This window comes from Oryx dammah, unplaced genomic scaffold (assembly GCF_014754425.2).
Source record: "Oryx dammah isolate SB20612 unplaced genomic scaffold, SCBI_Odam_1.1 HiC_scaffold_19, whole genome shotgun sequence".
In the NCBI taxonomy this organism is placed as follows: domain Eukaryota; kingdom Metazoa; phylum Chordata; class Mammalia; order Artiodactyla; family Bovidae; genus Oryx; species Oryx dammah.
In genome coordinates this window covers 82,090,668-82,108,196 of record NW_024070203.1, presented here as the reverse complement: position 1 = coordinate 82,108,196, position 17,529 = coordinate 82,090,668, and the positions used below count along the sequence as shown (strand labels likewise).

At 38.1% G+C, this 17,529-nt stretch overlaps 1 protein-coding gene and 1 pseudogene across 1 annotated transcript in view; one reads left to right on the top strand and one right to left on the bottom strand.

The window, feature by feature from the left end:
• TMEM67 (transmembrane protein 67) overlaps window positions 1-17,529 on the top strand; it is a 45,135-nt gene that overhangs the window by 15,150 nt on the left and 12,456 nt on the right. Inside the window, exons 12-23 of the mRNA XM_040261082.1 lie at window positions 227-383; window positions 1,336-1,459; window positions 2,900-3,005; window positions 5,708-5,764; window positions 7,343-7,441; window positions 9,334-9,432; window positions 9,665-9,751; window positions 10,970-11,069; window positions 11,163-11,302; window positions 12,884-13,024; window positions 16,761-16,841; window positions 17,327-17,443. Coding sequence (XP_040117016.1) covers window positions 227-383; window positions 1,336-1,459; window positions 2,900-3,005; window positions 5,708-5,764; window positions 7,343-7,441; window positions 9,334-9,432; window positions 9,665-9,751; window positions 10,970-11,069; window positions 11,163-11,302; window positions 12,884-13,024; window positions 16,761-16,841; window positions 17,327-17,443 — 1,308 coding nt within the window. The remainder of the gene's footprint in view (window positions 1-226; window positions 384-1,335; window positions 1,460-2,899; window positions 3,006-5,707; window positions 5,765-7,342; window positions 7,442-9,333; window positions 9,433-9,664; window positions 9,752-10,969; window positions 11,070-11,162; window positions 11,303-12,883; window positions 13,025-16,760; window positions 16,842-17,326; window positions 17,444-17,529) is intronic.
• On the bottom strand, window positions 15,014-15,315 carry LOC120878494 (annotated as a pseudogene).

Here is a 17,529-nt window from a genome sequence, read left to right as displayed (position 1 = left end):
CCTCTCCAGCTGGGTTGTAGGACAAGATTCAGGTGGTTCTTTACTGTTATTTTGGCCCTTATAAAAGAATCATATATAGTATTCATGTTTTAAAAGACATATGAAAATGTGTATAAACAGTATAGTTGGAAGATACTTTCTTTTACAATTACAAATCTTTTAAAGATAATAAATATGATTTCTAACTTTCAATTTGGGTACTTTTATTTTTAATTTTATTTTTCAGTGTGAGATTCCTATCCCTAAGATCTTAACTGACTTTCCCACTCCTACCTTTTATGATGTGTACCTTGAATATACTGATGAGAATCAACACCAATACATTTGGGCTGTGCCTGTGTTAAACTTAAATCTTCAGCACAAGAAAATGTTTGTGAACCAAGGTAAGGCATCCATACACACCACTCTTTCTCTGAGCTGAAATCAATAAATAAGTCAACCAACATAGCTTAATAAACCACAGATTATAAGAAAAGTCATGGATTCTCTATGATGGTAAGCTTGTTTGTTTTTTTAAAATATATATCTATTTGGCTGCACCAGGTCTTAGTTGCAGCATGTGGGATCTCAGTTCCCTGACCACAGATCAAACCTGGGCCCCCTGCCTTGGGAGCACAGTACCTTAGCAACTGGACCACCAGGGAAGTCCCTGATTGTACGGTTTTATGTAGCATGCCCCACAGTAAAACAGTAAGGTTGTTGGTGTATTTACTCAGTATGCTTAGTCACTCGGTTGTATCCGACTGTGCGATGCCATGGACTGTAGCCTGCCAGGCTCCTCTGTCTATGGGATTCTCCAAGCAAGAGTGGGTTGCTCTTCCCTTCTCCAGGGGATCTTCCCGACCCAGGGATCAAATCTGTGTCTCCTGCATTACAGGCAGAGTCTTTACTGTCTAAACCACCAAGGAAGCCTTATTTACTAAATATATCAGGCTTTTTATTAAGAAATTTTATCATTCCTGAAAGTTTATCCTGAGAAAAACAGTAGAACTGTAACATCAGGGCTTCTTCAAACCATCCTTGAGCTGCTTTTTGGACAAATTAGTTTCTTTTGTTGTTTCTCATTTTATAAAATCCTATTTATTCAGGTAATTTGCAGGGAAAATCCTTCCAAACTGATGAAAAGTCCAGACAATCAGAAAACATTCAAGTGCAGGTGGGGAACGCTATTAGTAGGAATTTCTCACAGCAGGAGTTGTTTTTGCAACCATCTTACTAAAACAAAGTGTACTAATTTTATGTTTTAAATTTGTCTAGTAATCTTCACCTTTAGTGCCATCTTGAACAATTGAAAGTATTTTTTTAAACCCATCTTTTTTTTTTTATTGATAAAAGACAGTAGTTCGGGCAAGTGGCTTCTGACTCGGCGCATTTTCTTAGTGGATACACTAAGTGGACGGGAAAATGACTTAGGAAGCCAGCCAAGATTAATTAGAGTTGCGACCCAAATATCACTGAGGTAAACAAATGTCTAATTTACTGAATGAGGCTTGGAGTATATGGAAAAATGTCATAGTGAAAATGTTGACCTGTAATTATCAGATGAAAACAGTAAGAACACCTGAACTGGAATGATACATAATGTGTTCTAACATGTCTATATAGATTGGGATAGACTAATAGAGGGGATAATTACTTCAGAAAGGCTTCAAGAGTTTGCCAAAATCCATATCCTAAGCCCCACTCTAGACTTGCCAAGTTAGAACGAGTTGAGAGGTGGGGAGCAGTGAAGATCCACGGGCTGATGGGGCTGAGTTAGAGCCCGCCAGATGATTGCAGCAGGCGGGCTTCCTGGGGCTCCATCTCCTTCAGCACCTGCTGCTCCAGGTTGGCTCTCATTAGTTACCAGCACCTCGCTGTTCCTCGGATACTTGGATGATGGCCCTGCCTTAGGGTAGTGCCATGCAGCCCTCACCGTCTCTTCTCTGCTGTGAGATTCCCATCTCTAACCTTATCTGGCTTTCCCACTCCAGTATCTTATGATGTGCACCTTGAATACACTGATGAAAGCCACACCATCATCTTTATGGTGTTTCAACATACACTGCTTTTCCATTGTTTTTTCATTTTGATTTTCATGACAATCTTCATGAGGTAGGCAGTACAGAAGCTTTGTCCTCTACCCTTCTGAAATCTACCTGTGCTGTTTTTAGCATTCCCTCAATCTGCCAGCATAGATTCCCCAGTGAAAATGAAGTTGAAACTAGTCAGGTCTGACTTTATACTGATGAAACCATGTTGGCCACTGGTACTTGGCATTTTCCTTTCTGAGTTTACAGATGGTATGTTACTAATGCGTTGAATTCAGCAAAATGTACCCTATTATATGCCACAAATAGTACTGGATATGACACGTTATCTTTAAGAATTCATCTTTCCTTAATATTTATTTTTATTTTATGTATTTATTTGGCTGTGCCGGATCTTAGTTGTAGCACGTGGAATCATTAATTGCGGCATGTGGGATCTAGTTCCGTGATCAGGGACTGAACCTGGCCCCTGCGTTGGGTGTGTGGAATCTTAGCCACTGGATCACTAGGGAAGTCACCAAGAATTCATCTTTTTTTCAAAATCAGGATAATATTATCTGCCTTTCTCTAGGCATTACTTTAAGTTCTCAAAAGTGGTACACAGTACTTCATTGATTTTGTTTGTAAACTTTGTAGGACCTAGATCAGGAAGCGTTTATTGAGGGTGTATTTTAATATAAAGTTTTGACCACTTCAGATAGCCTGTGTTAGTACCATTAGTTTACGTTTAACCTTTTCTAGTTTTTAATAACTGCTGGTTCTGAGATCATCAAGACTATTCATATCACATTCAGAAGAAACGGTAAGTTAAATGTATGTTTAAGGGCCTCAGTATATTTTTAACTAAAAATGAATTTTCTTTTAAACAGCATCCACCTTGTACCCAACACAAAAAATGGAAACATTTACCCTCCCTTAATTACCATTGCCTACAGTGACATCGATATCAAAGATCCCAACAGCCAGTCTGTGAAGGTGAGTTCCTTCTTGGTCATTGCCTGTCTATGGGTTAGTGTAAAACTGAGAGTTTGCATTATGATCAAAAGACTATTAGTCCTTTTCAGAGTTTTAAATAAACATAGCACTTTATATAGTCAAGACAGTTATTTTTTACTAATGGTGAGTTCTTATGGATTCTGCATGTAAAAAGGCAAGAGTTAAGTTTGTCAGCGGGTAGTGTCACCAGCCGTTGGGCCTCCCTGTTCTGGATGCCAGGACGTGCTGAGCCATATGGCATCTCCTCTCGTTCTCTTTGGCCACCTTGCTTCTGTTAAGATTTTGCCTCTTTGCCTAACTAAACCAGGAACTCAAACCTTAAATGGGCATGTGTGTTTCTCTTCTCAGCAGTCTTGCCCACTTGACAGAGACATACTTAAACAGGCAGAAAGAGAATCTAATTTTTAGCTTTGTAACTAGTAGCACTAAAGTGAAATAGAGAATGCAGTTTGGACCTACAACCAGTCTTCTGACTGTTTCCCAACTCAGTTAAACTTAACCCCAGAACCCGAGTCCCCCCCTGCCTGGAAGGGTCTGTGTGTGGAAGTGAGACCACACACACACTGAAAGCAGGCTGTACCAAAGAAGGAGCCTGGCAAAGGCCGAGCTCTGCCTCACCCTGCGATTGAAGCGCCCCTGCCTGAGGAGGGGTAGATAAGAGAGGACGGAGGTCGGGACCAGAGCTAATCCTTCTAGACTTCTTCCTCATTCCCTGTCTCCTCCAGAAGCATGACAGTTGGAAGGTGAACATTCCTTACCTCCCAGACTCACTCATAGCTTTTAATTTCCACTTTTTTACTTTTCTGAATTTTAATATTCTAGTTCCTTAGTCAGATTTTTTGGCCTCTCTGTTGAGCTTGTACTTCTACTCTGCTACTGCTGGGTTCAGGCTTTCATAAAGCGAAAAGTAGGCACACAGTATGGCTTCGAGGTTTCACATCCTCATTTTTATTACCTGATTTGATGTTAAAATTCATTTCTGTTGCCTGAATTTATATACACTGTAATGAGAGGAGAAAATCCAGGAACATGCTTAGTAACAACAAAAGACTGCCTTGTTTAAATTTTCCTGGAATGTCATTTTTGGGTAGTTAAGAGTATATTTATCTTAATATAAAACACTTCTGGGTGTTTTCTTTAAATATTTTTCTTGTCAAAAATATATCTAAACTGTTTTGACAAATTGGAAAATAAGCGATAGGAAAAAAGTTGAGAGAATCATAAAACTATACTGAGGAAGCCCACCTCAATCATTCTAATTATACAATGCACAGTTTTCATCACTTAATTTCTCATGACAACTGTTGTAAAAGTTCTACATTCATTTTGAGCATCCAGCTGTATTTCTGCTCTCTTACCATCTCTGCAAATAACCTATCTTCCTGTTTTTCTGAGCAGATCAAAACCATCCAATATGAATTCCCTCAGATTTCCTCTTTAATACTTCAGTATCTCTGTTTCATTATCTTTCTTGACTCCAGTTCCTATTTCTAAGAATAAAGGACCCTTCCCACTTTCTTAAGTGAATTTTCAACCCTTACTTGTTTAGGATATCTTCTTCTATTCACCAGGGAAGTCTATTTAATTTTATATATTTTATTATAATATATTAATGTGTAGTTTCTCCTGTTTCACCCCTGACCTTTTATTCGGCCAGCTTCTCTGCTGGTTCCTTTCCTTTGCTTTTCAGGTTGCCCCATCTTAAAAACAAATTAGCACAACCAAACCATAAAATCTGTCAACTCTGCCAACAATTCAGCTTGCTATCATGTGTCTTTCCCTGATTTCCCAACCATTTATTCCTTTGTCATTTGCAGTTTGGGTCCTGCCATTTTGCTTCTTTGAAAACCTCTTTCATGAAGTCAGCAAGGTATTCCACATACACTGGCTTTATTTCTTTGACTTTACACTTATACAGTTGACCCTTGAACAACACAGATTTGAACTGCATGGTTCTGCTTATATGTGGACTTTTTCTTTTTTTATAACTAAATATGTACTGCAGCACTTCTCAAAGTTGGTCCAATTCATGGATGTGGAGGACCAACTCTAAAGTTCTATCTGAATTTTTGACTGCATCAGAATTGGTGCCCCTAACCCCTATATTGTTCAAGGGTCAGTCATATAACAGTTGACTCTTCTCATGACCTCCTCCTCCTTGACCCTGTTCTGTGAACCTGGTAAGACTTAGGTGTCTTCCCTCTCCTATTTCTCATGCTACTGTTTCTCTTAATCCTTTATAATTCTTCTCTCTCCTGTCTCTGTATAATTGTGTCCCTAAGATTCTTGTTTACATCTTTGATTAATCGGCCTTCTTCCTATGTGATTTGTTTAGCCAGTTGCTGAACTCTTGATACACAAGATAGGTCACATGCCTCAGTTACAGAAACCTATCAGAAAATGAAATATGATTAATTTGACTTGACTGCTATTAATGAACCTAATCTACCTTCTAATGAAACCCTCTTTCTTTAATATATGCTCTAAATGGATATTTAAGTAGTGTGGGTAATTCCCCAAAGTGTATTTATTTATGTATAAGTAAAGGTCAACTCTAGTAATATTGAGTTTAAAAGTATGATATTTTTGGTAAAATGCAGCTGTGAATGTATTTTTGTAGTAAAAATAGGTTTGTATCATATAACTTCAGTATGGCTAATTTGCTTTCTTTTAAACATCAGGTTTCTTTCTCAGTCACATACGAAATGGATCAAGGAGAAGCACATGTCCAGACAGATGTGAGTTTCTTTTAACCTGTCAAAATACTTAGAGTATATTTTTTAATTAAAACAAAAATTTTTTACATGTTCAGGAAAGTTGTCAAAATAAAGAGATTACCGCATATCCCTCACCAAGTCTCCCTTACCGTTAACATCTTACGTAACTGTAGTTATTGTTGTTCGGTCAGTAGTCGTATCCAACTCTTTGCGACCCCGTGGACTGCAGCACGCCAGGCTGCATACTGTAGTACAGTGGTCATAATCAGGAAATTAATATTGATGTAGTCCTAACTAATCCAGGCTTTCCTGGTGGCTCAGTGGTAAAGAACCCACCTGCCAATGCAGAGATGCAGGTTCGATTCCTGGGTTGGGAAGATCCTTTGGAGAAGGTAATGACAACCCACTCTAGTATTCTTACCTGGGAAATTCCATGGACAGAGGAGCCTGGCGGGCTTCAGTCCATGGGGTCACGAAGAGATGGACACTATTTAGTGACTAAACAACAACAAATTAAGTAATATAAATACTCTTTGGATTTTACAGATTTTTTTCACTATCCTTTTTCTGTTTCAGGACCCAACCATTGAGTGTGTCTTTAGTTTCCTTAGGTCTGTGATGGGTCGTCAGTCATTCTTTGTCTCAGGACTGACCCTAACACTGGTATTTTGTCCTTCAGTTGGTTTTATCTGGTATTTTCCCATGATTAAATGTAGTTTCAGCATACATACCATGAAAGTGATGTTATACTCTTCTCACTGAGCCGTATCAGAAGATAACTTAGTGTCAGTATATCTTATTAATGGACTTCCCAGGTGGTGCTAGTGGTAAAGACGCTCCTGCCAGTGCAGGAGAGATGAGAGACCTGGGTCCCATCCCTAGGTCAGGAAGATCCCCTGGAAGAGGACAGGGCAACTCACTCCAGTATTCTTGCCTAGAGAATCCCATGGACAGAGAAGTCTGGCAGGCTACAGTCCATAGGATTGCAAAGAGTCAGACATGACCGAAGCTACTTAGCACACACCTATCTTACTAATAGTGGTGTCAACTTTGATCGTATGGCTAAGATGGTATCTGTAGAGTTCTCCATTGTATTTTTCCACTTACAATTAATAAGTGTCTTGTGGGGAGATACTTGAGATTATACAAATCTCCTGCTCCTTATTATTCTTTTGCCCTCTAATTTTAGCATCCATTGATAATTCTTGGCCAGTAAAAAATATTACTGTGATATTTGTCTGGTGGTGGTTGTGTTTTTCCATCATTTCTTCTATATGGATTAGAATTCTGTAAAAAGGAATTCTCCCTTTGTCCATGTGGAATTATTTATTCATTTATTATTAAATCAGTATGGGCTCATGAATATTTATTTATTCTAGTAATTTTTAATTCGTTACCTTCTATTTTCTTGCTCAAATTGTCCCAGATTTGTCCATTGGGAGTTTCTTTAGTTTGGCTCCTATGTCCTTTTAGTGTACCTTCTAATTTTTGAGCCTGTTTTTGAGTACTTTGTTACTTTCTATTTACAGTATCTTTTAACACTGATGAAATTGCATTATGAAATTACATAAATCCCAATTTTTTTCTTTTTTACTTTAGATTGCTTTAGGTGTGTTGGGTGGACTAGCTGTTTTATCATCTCTTTTGAAGACAGCAGGTTGGAAGAGACGCATTGGGAGTCCCATGATTGATTTACAGGTATAATCACAGGGCTTTTTAAAGTATATTTTTATCTTTTGACTATTTTATATCCTTCTAATAAGACACAGCTAGCGAATGAGTAAAAAGTTGCCCCGAGTTTCTCTGGGGTATATGACTAGGAGATGTACATGACTAGGAAATATAGCCTTGTTTTCCTTCCAGTGTGCCCCATGGCTGGTGGCCAGTCTGCACCCACCAGCAGTGGTCTCCTTGTTTCCTCGCATCCTCACCAACACTTGCTGTTTTCCCACCCTTTCCCATTTTTTTCCAATCTGGTGGGATTTAATTTCCATTTCTTTGATTACTCTTCATATACTTTGTTAATCATTTGGGCTTCCCCTTCTGTGAACTTCTTATTTATACCACTTGCTCATTTTTCTACTGTTTCCAATTTTTCTTATTTATTTAAACAGGTTTTTTATATTTTATTTTATTTAGTTTTTTTGTATTTTCTAAATGTAAATCTTCTTTTGGTTTTTGACATTGAAGTTTCTTCTCCAAGAGTAAATCCATCTGTTATTTTATCTGTCTGTTACTTTGTTTAGTAGAAACTCTTGATTTTAATACTGTCAAATCTGAGTAGGTTTTCATATTATGGTGTGTGCTTTTAGGATCTTGTTTGAGATATCCTCCCCTATGTCAAGATCAAAAAGATTCTCCCATATTTTATCCTATTAACTTTATGGTTTCACTTCTCATTTAATTGTTTTTACATTTGTTCTTATTTTTATTTTCATCTGTCATTTATTGAGTATTACTATAAGCCAGGTACTTTTTTAACCTTGACATGTGTAATTCATTTAGTCCTCACAATAGCTCTATGAAGTTAGGTATCATGGTCATTCCCATTTTATACGTGTTGAAATTGTAGAGATTAAATAAATTTCCTATTCATTTAATTTTTACCATATCAAAGTAATAGGTGGTATTTCCATTGAGAAAGGCTCATAGTAAACTAGTTTGTGCTGGGTTATCTTCCTGTCTCCAGAGCTAATGTGCCTGGAAATCAGAGGAGGGGGCTTGATTTACTGTTTGGGGAGTCAAGAAAGGCGTCCAAAAGAAGTGAATTTTAAGCTGGGTTATCAATGCACTATCTGAGTTTGAACAAACTCTTGGAGATAGTGAAGGACAGGGAAGCCTGGCATGCTGCAGTTCACGGGGTTGCAAAAAGTCAGACACAACTTAGCAGCTGAACAGCAGCAGCAGTCTTTGCATTCCACAAATAGTCACTGATGGCCTGCTGTCTGAGTGCCAGATGCTCTATGAGGTGCTGGGGGTTGTGATAATGGGCAAAGGGAGACATGGTCTCTGCCCTCAGAGCTCCAGAGAGTTTGCCAGAGAGAAGAAGAGAAGAATATTTGTTGAAATAATGCTCATTTCATTCCCCAAAACATTTGGGATTAATGTGTGGAGTGGTTAATTATTGAGCAAGTTGTTGGAACTGACAGATGAGGCTAAAATTTAATTTTGGCCTAGGTTGTAAAGGACCTTGTGGATCAGGAATTTACATTTTAATGAGGCATCACTGTACATTTTTAAGAAAGACAGTGACACAGTCCAGTCTACATTTTAGAAAGCCAATTCTGATGGTAGTATGGAGGGTACGTTGGGGAGAAGGATTCCAAACGTGAAAATTAGAAAGCGGTTCTAAAGTTCTTAGATGGTGAAAGATGAGAAGGGTTGAATAAGATAGAAGTTATTGGAAATGGATCAAAAAGTATCTAGGAAGTGGCTGCAGTCAGTCCTTCTGACTGATCCATGGATACATGAAATAAGACTTCAAGCTTGAGAAACTGGGTTGATAATAATGTTATTAATAATAATATATTATTAAAGTAGTATAAATAGATTGAATCTATAACAGCTGTGATTCTCTTTTTAAATTGCAGACAGTTACGAAATTCTTGGTTTACTATGCTGGTGATCTGGCCAATGTTTTCTTTATCATCACTGTAGGAACAGGTCTTTACTGGCTTATTTTCTTTAAAGTAAGTGATTTTCTGAATTTAACCTTGGTGCCACAACCTGAATAACTTGTAAGCTCTCTTTATAAAGCAACTGTTTTTACTTAAGGGTGTTTCTAATCAAGAGCACTGGGGCAAGGGCTAAACTCACTGTTCCCTGAGTGTGTTGTGTTTATTTTATGCTTTCTTTGGGTTATAAATTGTGCCTAGTAAAAACCTTGTGTGGTCATACTTAGCAGTGTAATTTTCATCACAGGCACAGAAGTCTGTCTCTGTTTTGCTACCAGTGCCAGCTCAAGAAGAACGCTTTGTTACTTACGTGGGATGTGGTTTTGCTCTGAAGGTAAGTTTCAAAGCACAGGTTACTGAATTTTAAAAGTCTGCTTTAAAAAAAAAGTCTGCTAATAAGCACAAAAGTCTTCAGAGTTAAAATGCTTTCAAAATCTTTGGTGTAAAATTTAGTGAATTTTAGAAGAAGGTATGAATTGTTCTTTTTTACTATAAGTCTTCATTTATTTATTATAGGTATCTCATTCTGAAGATCTGCCGTAAATAATTTTTTATTAGTTAATGTAGACTGTTAATCAAGAGTGAATGGTACCACTCTGGATAAAGTGCTGAACTCTTAGCATTGGTTCTCTCTGCCTCCACATTCCTTTCCTCCTCTTCCCATGGGAGCCCCCCCTCCTTGCTTCACTGTTCTTTCAGTGGATGTGATGCTCCTCACCTGTCTCTGGCGTACATCTCATCCAGTTATGTTGTGATTATTAAGTGACTGCTGTTCCCACTGATCTGTGAGCCCCAGGAAGAGAGGAATCATCCCATACTTAGATTTTTAACCTTTGTTTGATCAATAATGCACCTTCTCGGAAGAAGCCTCACTTTAAACATATTCTGTAAATGAAAAGGATTTGTTTTTTTTCATCAGAAATCTTAATAGTAGAAATAGAGAAAAAGGCAGTAAGAGCATCCTAAAACTTTCATTAGGACAAACCAATTACAGTTGGAGATACCTTTCCTTATAAAGAAGTTAAAGGCTTTTGGAACCCTTGGGAAAGAGAGTCCTTCAGGCAAGATCCCTGTGTGAGGAGGGAGGCAGTATGTCTACCTTCATATTCCTATTTCTAAGAAAGACAGAAGGAGGAAAGGTGAAATTAATATGTGTGTAAAGTCTGTGAATTTGGTGACTGTTATATGATGAGTTTCTGGTGAGCCCCTGATGGTATGACAACTTTGTCACTTGTGAAACTTACAGTGAAAATATTAGTCGCTCTGACTCTTTGTGACCCCGTGGACTGTAGCCCACCAGGCTACTCTGTCCATGGGATTCTCTGCAAGAATACTGGAGTGGGTTGCCATTCCCTTCTCCAGGAGATCTTCCTGACCCAGGGGTTGACCCTCGGTCTCCCCCACTGCAGGCAGATTGTTTACCCTTTGAGCCACCAGGGAAACCCCATATATCTTCTTGTGATTGCAGATATTTGTTTCTTAAAGAATCAGTGTTGGTTTCATAAGCAGACTTAATGCCAATACTTTAAGGTGTTTTGTTTGTCATTCTCAGGCTCTGCAATTTTTGCATAAGCTCATCTTCCAGATTACCATAGACATATTCTTTATTGATTGGGAGCGGCCTAAAGGGAAGGTTCTTAAAGCTGTTGAAGGTAATGAAAGTAACCATTTGTACCAAGTTTCTTTTGCCACCACTGTAAAGCGAAGAAGGTGAAATGTTTTACTCATTTTACCTCCCCAACCAGGTGAGGGTGGTGTCCGGAGTGCTACTGTTCCTGTAAGCATATGGAGAACTTATTTTGTGGCAAATGAATGGAATGAAATTCAGACTGTGAGAAAAATTAACCCACTCTTTCAAGTACTTACTGTCCTCTTCCTTTTGGAGGTATAAACTATTTGATATAATTGTATGCAATTTATGGGTACCTCATAAATGTTAATTTAATGTAATTCCAGCTAAGTTTTCCTGTCAGTGAGAGAGTTTTCTGAAGTTTAAAATATTATTATCGAGCCTTTAAAAAATACGCATAACATGAAATTTATCATTTTAAGTGTACAGTTCAGTAACTGTTAAGTACACTCGTATTGTCGTATAGTCCATCTCTAGAACCCTTCATCTTGCAAAACTAAAACTCTGTGCTCATCTTTTTCCCTCTCCTCAGACCTGGAACCACCATTCTACTTTCTGTCCTTGAACACCTACTAAGGACCATGTCCTGTGTTAGGATTTGGGGCTACAGCCTAACAACACACACTGAATGGGTACATGCTTATGGCCCCTTTACAGTTATTTGATGGACCTGGGTAGAATTATCAAAGGAAGTATTCAGAACTGAATATGAGACTGAAATATGGAAACTGCATAAGTAACAGATTTTCTCTAGAACTAGCTGGTTAAGTAAGCTTTGATATAAATTTTGTTGGACTCCTTTGTTTGTCTGCATTCCTTTTTCCTTCTTTCTTGCTTTTCTCCTTCCTTCCCTTTTTTGAACCTAGAAGAACGTGTGTGTCTCTGGAACATAAGAACACCATCTCAAAAACTTACTTATAGTCCTGTTTTTTAAAGCTTAAAAGGGATTGTGTGAGAAAGTCATTTTATAATCAAGTAAGTTTGGAAAATACTGGATTCCATAAAGTCATGTAACTTCCTTTACCATAAAAGTTTCCAGAGCCTTTAATCTATGAGAGTAGAAAGCATAGAGGTGAGTATAACATGATATCTTCCTCAAAAGGCATTTTGGAAAATAGTGTTTTAAAGTATAAAAAGTATTTTGCGTAGTGCCTGTCATGGATTGCTGGTTGTTCATTGGTAGTTTACTGAAAGTGAAAGTTTTTCAGTTTTGTGCGACTCTTTGCGACCCTATGGACTACAGTTTATGGAATTCTCTAGGCCAGAATCCTGGAGTGGGTAGCCTTTCCCTTCTCCAGGGGATCTTCCCAACCCAGGGATCGAACCCAGATCTGCCACACTGCAGGCGGATTCTTTACCAGCTGAGCCACAGCTTTATTTTTTTGACAGAAATTTTTAAGCTTTTTCAGTGTATATGATAATAAGGTTATATTTGGCCTTGAGTCGAAAGGGATGACAGAGGATGAGATGGTTGGATGGCATCACCAACTTGATGGACATGAGTTTGAGCAAGCTCTAGGAGTTGGTGAGGAACAGGGAGGCCTGGTGTGATGCAGTCCATGGGGTCTCAAAGAGTTGGACATGACTGAGCAACTGAACTGAACTGGCCTTAAGTCATATCAAAGAGACTACCTAATGGACTAGCTAAAATTTTGTATTAAATACTTTGTAATTAAAATACTTGATAATTATTTTTATCTAGATTTTCTACTGTTTGTGCAAACTTGAATACTTTAGTTTTTCAAAGGAAGGAGTAGAGAGAGGTGTCTAATTTTCAGACTACAGGGGTTTTCTTTTTCCATATATTTTAAAATTATTTTGTTCTTTTTCTTTAAGGTTGTGGGATTCAAGAACTTAGCATTAATGGACTCATCCTCTAGTCTTTCCAGAAGCCCACCTAGCTACATAGCTCCTTACAGCCGCATTTTGAGATATGCGGTGTCTTCTGCTCTTTGGCTGGTCATTGGAATTATACAGGTAACAGGAGATTATACCTTTAAGCAACATAACCTCTCTATATTTTTAACTCTGTTTATATACTGATCGTCAGCTGTTGACCACAACAGGATTTCTACAGTATAAAGAAGGTGACAAGAACAATAATAAAGATTCCCTGGTGGCTCAGATGGCAGAGTCTTCCTGCAATGCAGGAGACCCAGGTTCAATCCCTGGGTTGGGAAGATGCCCTGGAGAAGGAAATGGCAACCCACTCCAGTATTCTTGCCTGGAAAATCTCATGGACGGAGGAAGCTGGCAGGCTACAGTCCATTGGGTCGATGTATTAATAATAAAGATAGCAAATAGCTAATTCTTACATAGTATGCTAATCCAGGCACTGTGTTAATTGCATTACACAAATGAACTTACTTAATCTTTATAGTAGCCCTCAAAGATAGATTCTTTTAAATATCCTCATTTTATAGATGAGGATGTGGTGGCACAGAAAGGTTAAATATTTGCCCAAATATTATATTAGAAATCGATTAGAAATGAGCAGAACCGGAATTTGAACCCAGAACAATTAGAAATCAGCAGAACAAAAAAAAGAAAAAGAAACCAGCAGAACAGAAATTTGAACTCAGGCAATCTGATTTCAGATTTCATTTCTTATCAGTAGTGGGGCTCTGAAGGGTCTTTCAGAGTCTGCAGGATTTAATTTATGTATAATGATAGGAACTGCTAAGGTACCCTCAATCTTTGCTTTTGAAAACTAACATTTTGTCTACATTCATTTATATATCATTAAATCTCACTCAAATTACCAGTACCCCTGCTGAAATTTTCTTTGAAATATTAATTGAAATAGCTGAAACTAAAAATAAATCTGAGGACCCACAGCTCTAGCAGAGGATCTTTGCTATGCTTACTTCCTTTATCTTCTTATAGCTAAAAAGAAATAAAAAGAATGAAGGGAAAAGGGAGAAGCAGGAGCTACAGCACTTAGCTAACTCTGGTCTCTGCATTCTTGCTCTTGCTCACAGACACGCCAGTGAGTGGGGAAAGCCTTTCAGTTTAAGATTTCTTTAACTTTTAAATAAGCAAAGGAAGGTGGGATTTCCTATAAACTGGAGAGCTTATATTTGCCCTAAAAACTAAATTTTAAAAAGATTTTGGAATTGAAGTCCCCAAATCCCTACAGAATTAGATCTAGGTGTCATTGTTAAGAGTTGTTCAAACTTAAAGCTGCAGAATAGAGCTAGTGAGGGATAGTTTAACAATCACAGAAGAAAGACAAACAGAAATTAGGATTTGAAATAAAATTAGATTAAAATAATATGGGGTTTGGTTTTTTTACCCTTTCAGTTTTATTGAGATATAACTTACGTGAAAGTTGCTTAGTAGTGTCTGGCTTTTTGTGACTCCAGGGACTCTACAGTCCAAGGAATTCTCTAGGCCAGAACACTGGAGTGGGTAGCTATTCCCCTCTCCAGGGGATCTTCCCAACCCAGGGATGGAACCCGGGTCTCCCACATTGACCTGGAGGCCTGTTGTTCTGCTTTGCCCCTCAGGACTTCACCTCTCAGGTCACCTCATGGTCCATAATGTCTGATGGTGTTGCAGGTGTGAACCAGGGGAGAAGACCTCACCCTTTGCTCTTTTTTTTTTTTCCACTATGAATTTTAATTGAAAACATTACAACAGCTTAACTACCCATAATGAATTATGAAACTTTAGTAGTTAAATTATTATTATCATTTATGAGGCATTTATTCTTCCTTATTTTATAGACCTGCAGAAACTTTGCATACTTGTTGTTTTCTCCATTTCAGAGGAAGATTGTGAAAAGAAATTCTAAAAGTTTTATAAATCAAAACCTAATTGAGAAGTAAAACACAGGCAGAACAGAATCTGTATATAGCTGAGCGTAGGTGGTTTTTAGCTCGGATTTTAGGCATGAAAACTGTTGAGCTCGTTTCACATGAAACAAGCAGGTGAAGTAGTGAAGCTGAGCTGTGAAAACCCCTATCAATTATTTTTAGCATGCCTCTTAATTGTTTTTTTCCCCTGGTTTCTTCTCTTGTGTGCTGGAGTCTCGAACAGGTAACCCCTCGAGGAGGTGTCAGTGATAAATGGGCTGTGAAGTAAACATCAGCAAACGCAGTAAGGCAAATCCTGCCATAACTATGTAGCCCACCCAGACTGTTTAGCCACATACCCATAGATAAATCCAAGTGCTGTAGAAAAGAGTCAGATCCTGAAATGTGTTCAGCTAGTGTCCGGCCCTTGTAATCCTTGAGTGTGAGCAGTGAGTCCAGATGCTCCGGCATGACGGGGTGAGCAGGCGGGAATGGGGCAAGGGCCCCAGTTTGGGGGCTGTACGGGCCGGGGGCTGGTCCTCCCTGCAGACTGGAGGGCCGGCTGACCCGGGGAGTGTGATGACTGCTCACCCCCTCCTCCTTGAGAGCCTTTTCAAAAGTGTGTTTGACCTCTCCTTGGCCAGAACTTGGTCACATGGCCACTCCTCCCCACACTGTCCGCTGGGCAGCAGCGTGCCCACACGGGGAGTCTGTCCCGAGGAGAGAGGGGAAAGGCTCGTTGGAGCAGCAGCTGGCCGTCCTGGGCACTACCGTCTAACCTCGCTTTTTGTCTTTCACTCTGCTGCCATTTGATAGAGACGTATGTCTCTCCATGGTCACATCCTCAGATTATCAGTGTTTATGCATCCTTAAGAGTTCCTTTAATCTTAAAGGTTAAAGGAGTTAACTTTTAGCAGTTCCATAAATTTGTCTGTACAAACGCTTCTTGATTCTCATAAGATTACGTTTTATTATTCACTCCGCAGCCCAGCTTCTTCAATTTTTAAGTAGTATCTCTTAGTTTTTAAACTTTGTTACTGTTTTTCATGTCATTTAAAGGAGCTTTAAAATATGTATGTAGTGTATTTAGGAAAGAGTTTTTAGTATTCAGCTGCTGTAGATTCATTTATGTATTAATTCCCATATCTGAGTATATTTTCTGTGAGAGGCAATGGCCAGCCCAAAGATACACTGTAACAGGAACAAGTTACAAGTGTGACAAGTGCTGTGAAGAGCGTCAGCAGGCAGATGAGATAGCACGCAGAGGGAGGTAAGGGGGAGGAAAATTAGGAGTGGGGACAGCTTTGAATAGGGTGGTTAGGAAGTGTTGTCTTTCTCTGAAGAATATCTAAGCTCTACAGTGTAAACTCTTCTCTTTTGATTTATATAACTTCCCTTTGCAGCCTTATTAAATCTAAGAAAACATTGAAACCATTCCATCTGAATGTTTAACACATTATCTGTAGTTGAAACACAATACTTGACATATGCTTTTTATATGCTACTCTATCAGAGATTAATTTGAAAAACAAGCAATTTCTCTAGTAGACTTTGGAATTTAGGAGATGAGCAGAATTGCAGAACGAGACCTAAATTGGCCATAATGCATTGGTTTATCCTAAGGTTTTCAAAGCCCCTTACTTCCTCTCCCTGTGTTTGTCCTATCTTATTTTAATGTCACAGAAAAGTTTTTAAATTCAAAATAAGCCCCCTCAGTGAATCTTAACAGAATTCCAAAACACTCTTCCTTTGACAGAAGAATAGGAAATGCTAAGTAGGATTTTATCCCACAGGAATCATTATTGGCCCCTATGTTCTTGTTTGGAACTTAGTTTTTCTTAATATACTATACTATGGCTATAAAAGAAAATTAAATCCTAAAATCTAATAAGCATGAACTTGGCTTAATGTTTCAGATTGTGTTCTTTGGTGTCTTCTATGAGAGATTTATAGAAGATAAAATTCGACAGTTTGTTGATTTGTGCTGTATGAGTAATGTAAGTACTTTCTGACTTTATCTTGCAACTATTATTTTCCCTTTTTAAAGGTCATGAGTACATTAAAAGAGGCTTTAAAGTGATTTGCTATGATTGGATTTTTAGTCTGATTTCCACTGGTGGTTAATTCCAGAGATGGTTATAATGAGCTACAAATTTAATATTTGCTGCCGTAAATTTTCCTTCTCTATTTGCAACTTCTTAATTATAAATCCCTTATGCTACCAAATAGTTGACTCAGCCTGAAATCCCTGAAAGGTTTTCATGTATCAATCCTGTTTGTTCTTTTCTTGGAAGTGTCTTCAGTCTCTTTTTCATCTACTTTTTAAAATAACCTCATTATCCTTTATTACCTTATTATTCCCTTTATATGTTGTCTAAGAATTCAACTCTCATTATTTTGAGAGAAAAGAAGCAATTTCAAGAAGAACTTAATTTTTATTGTTTTGCAGATGAATTGCTAACTGGTCCTTCTCTTTTTATAGATATCAGTGTTTCTGTTATCCCACAGATGTTTTGGCTACTACATCCATGGTAGATCAGTACATGGGCATGCTGATACTAATATGGAAGAAATGAATATGAATCTTAAAAGAGAAGCGGTATATTTTACATCTTTTTGTTTTTTTAAGCTGAGAGGTTCTTGTAATCTGGGATTTGTAGTAGTATTTTTTAAAAAATCTTCATT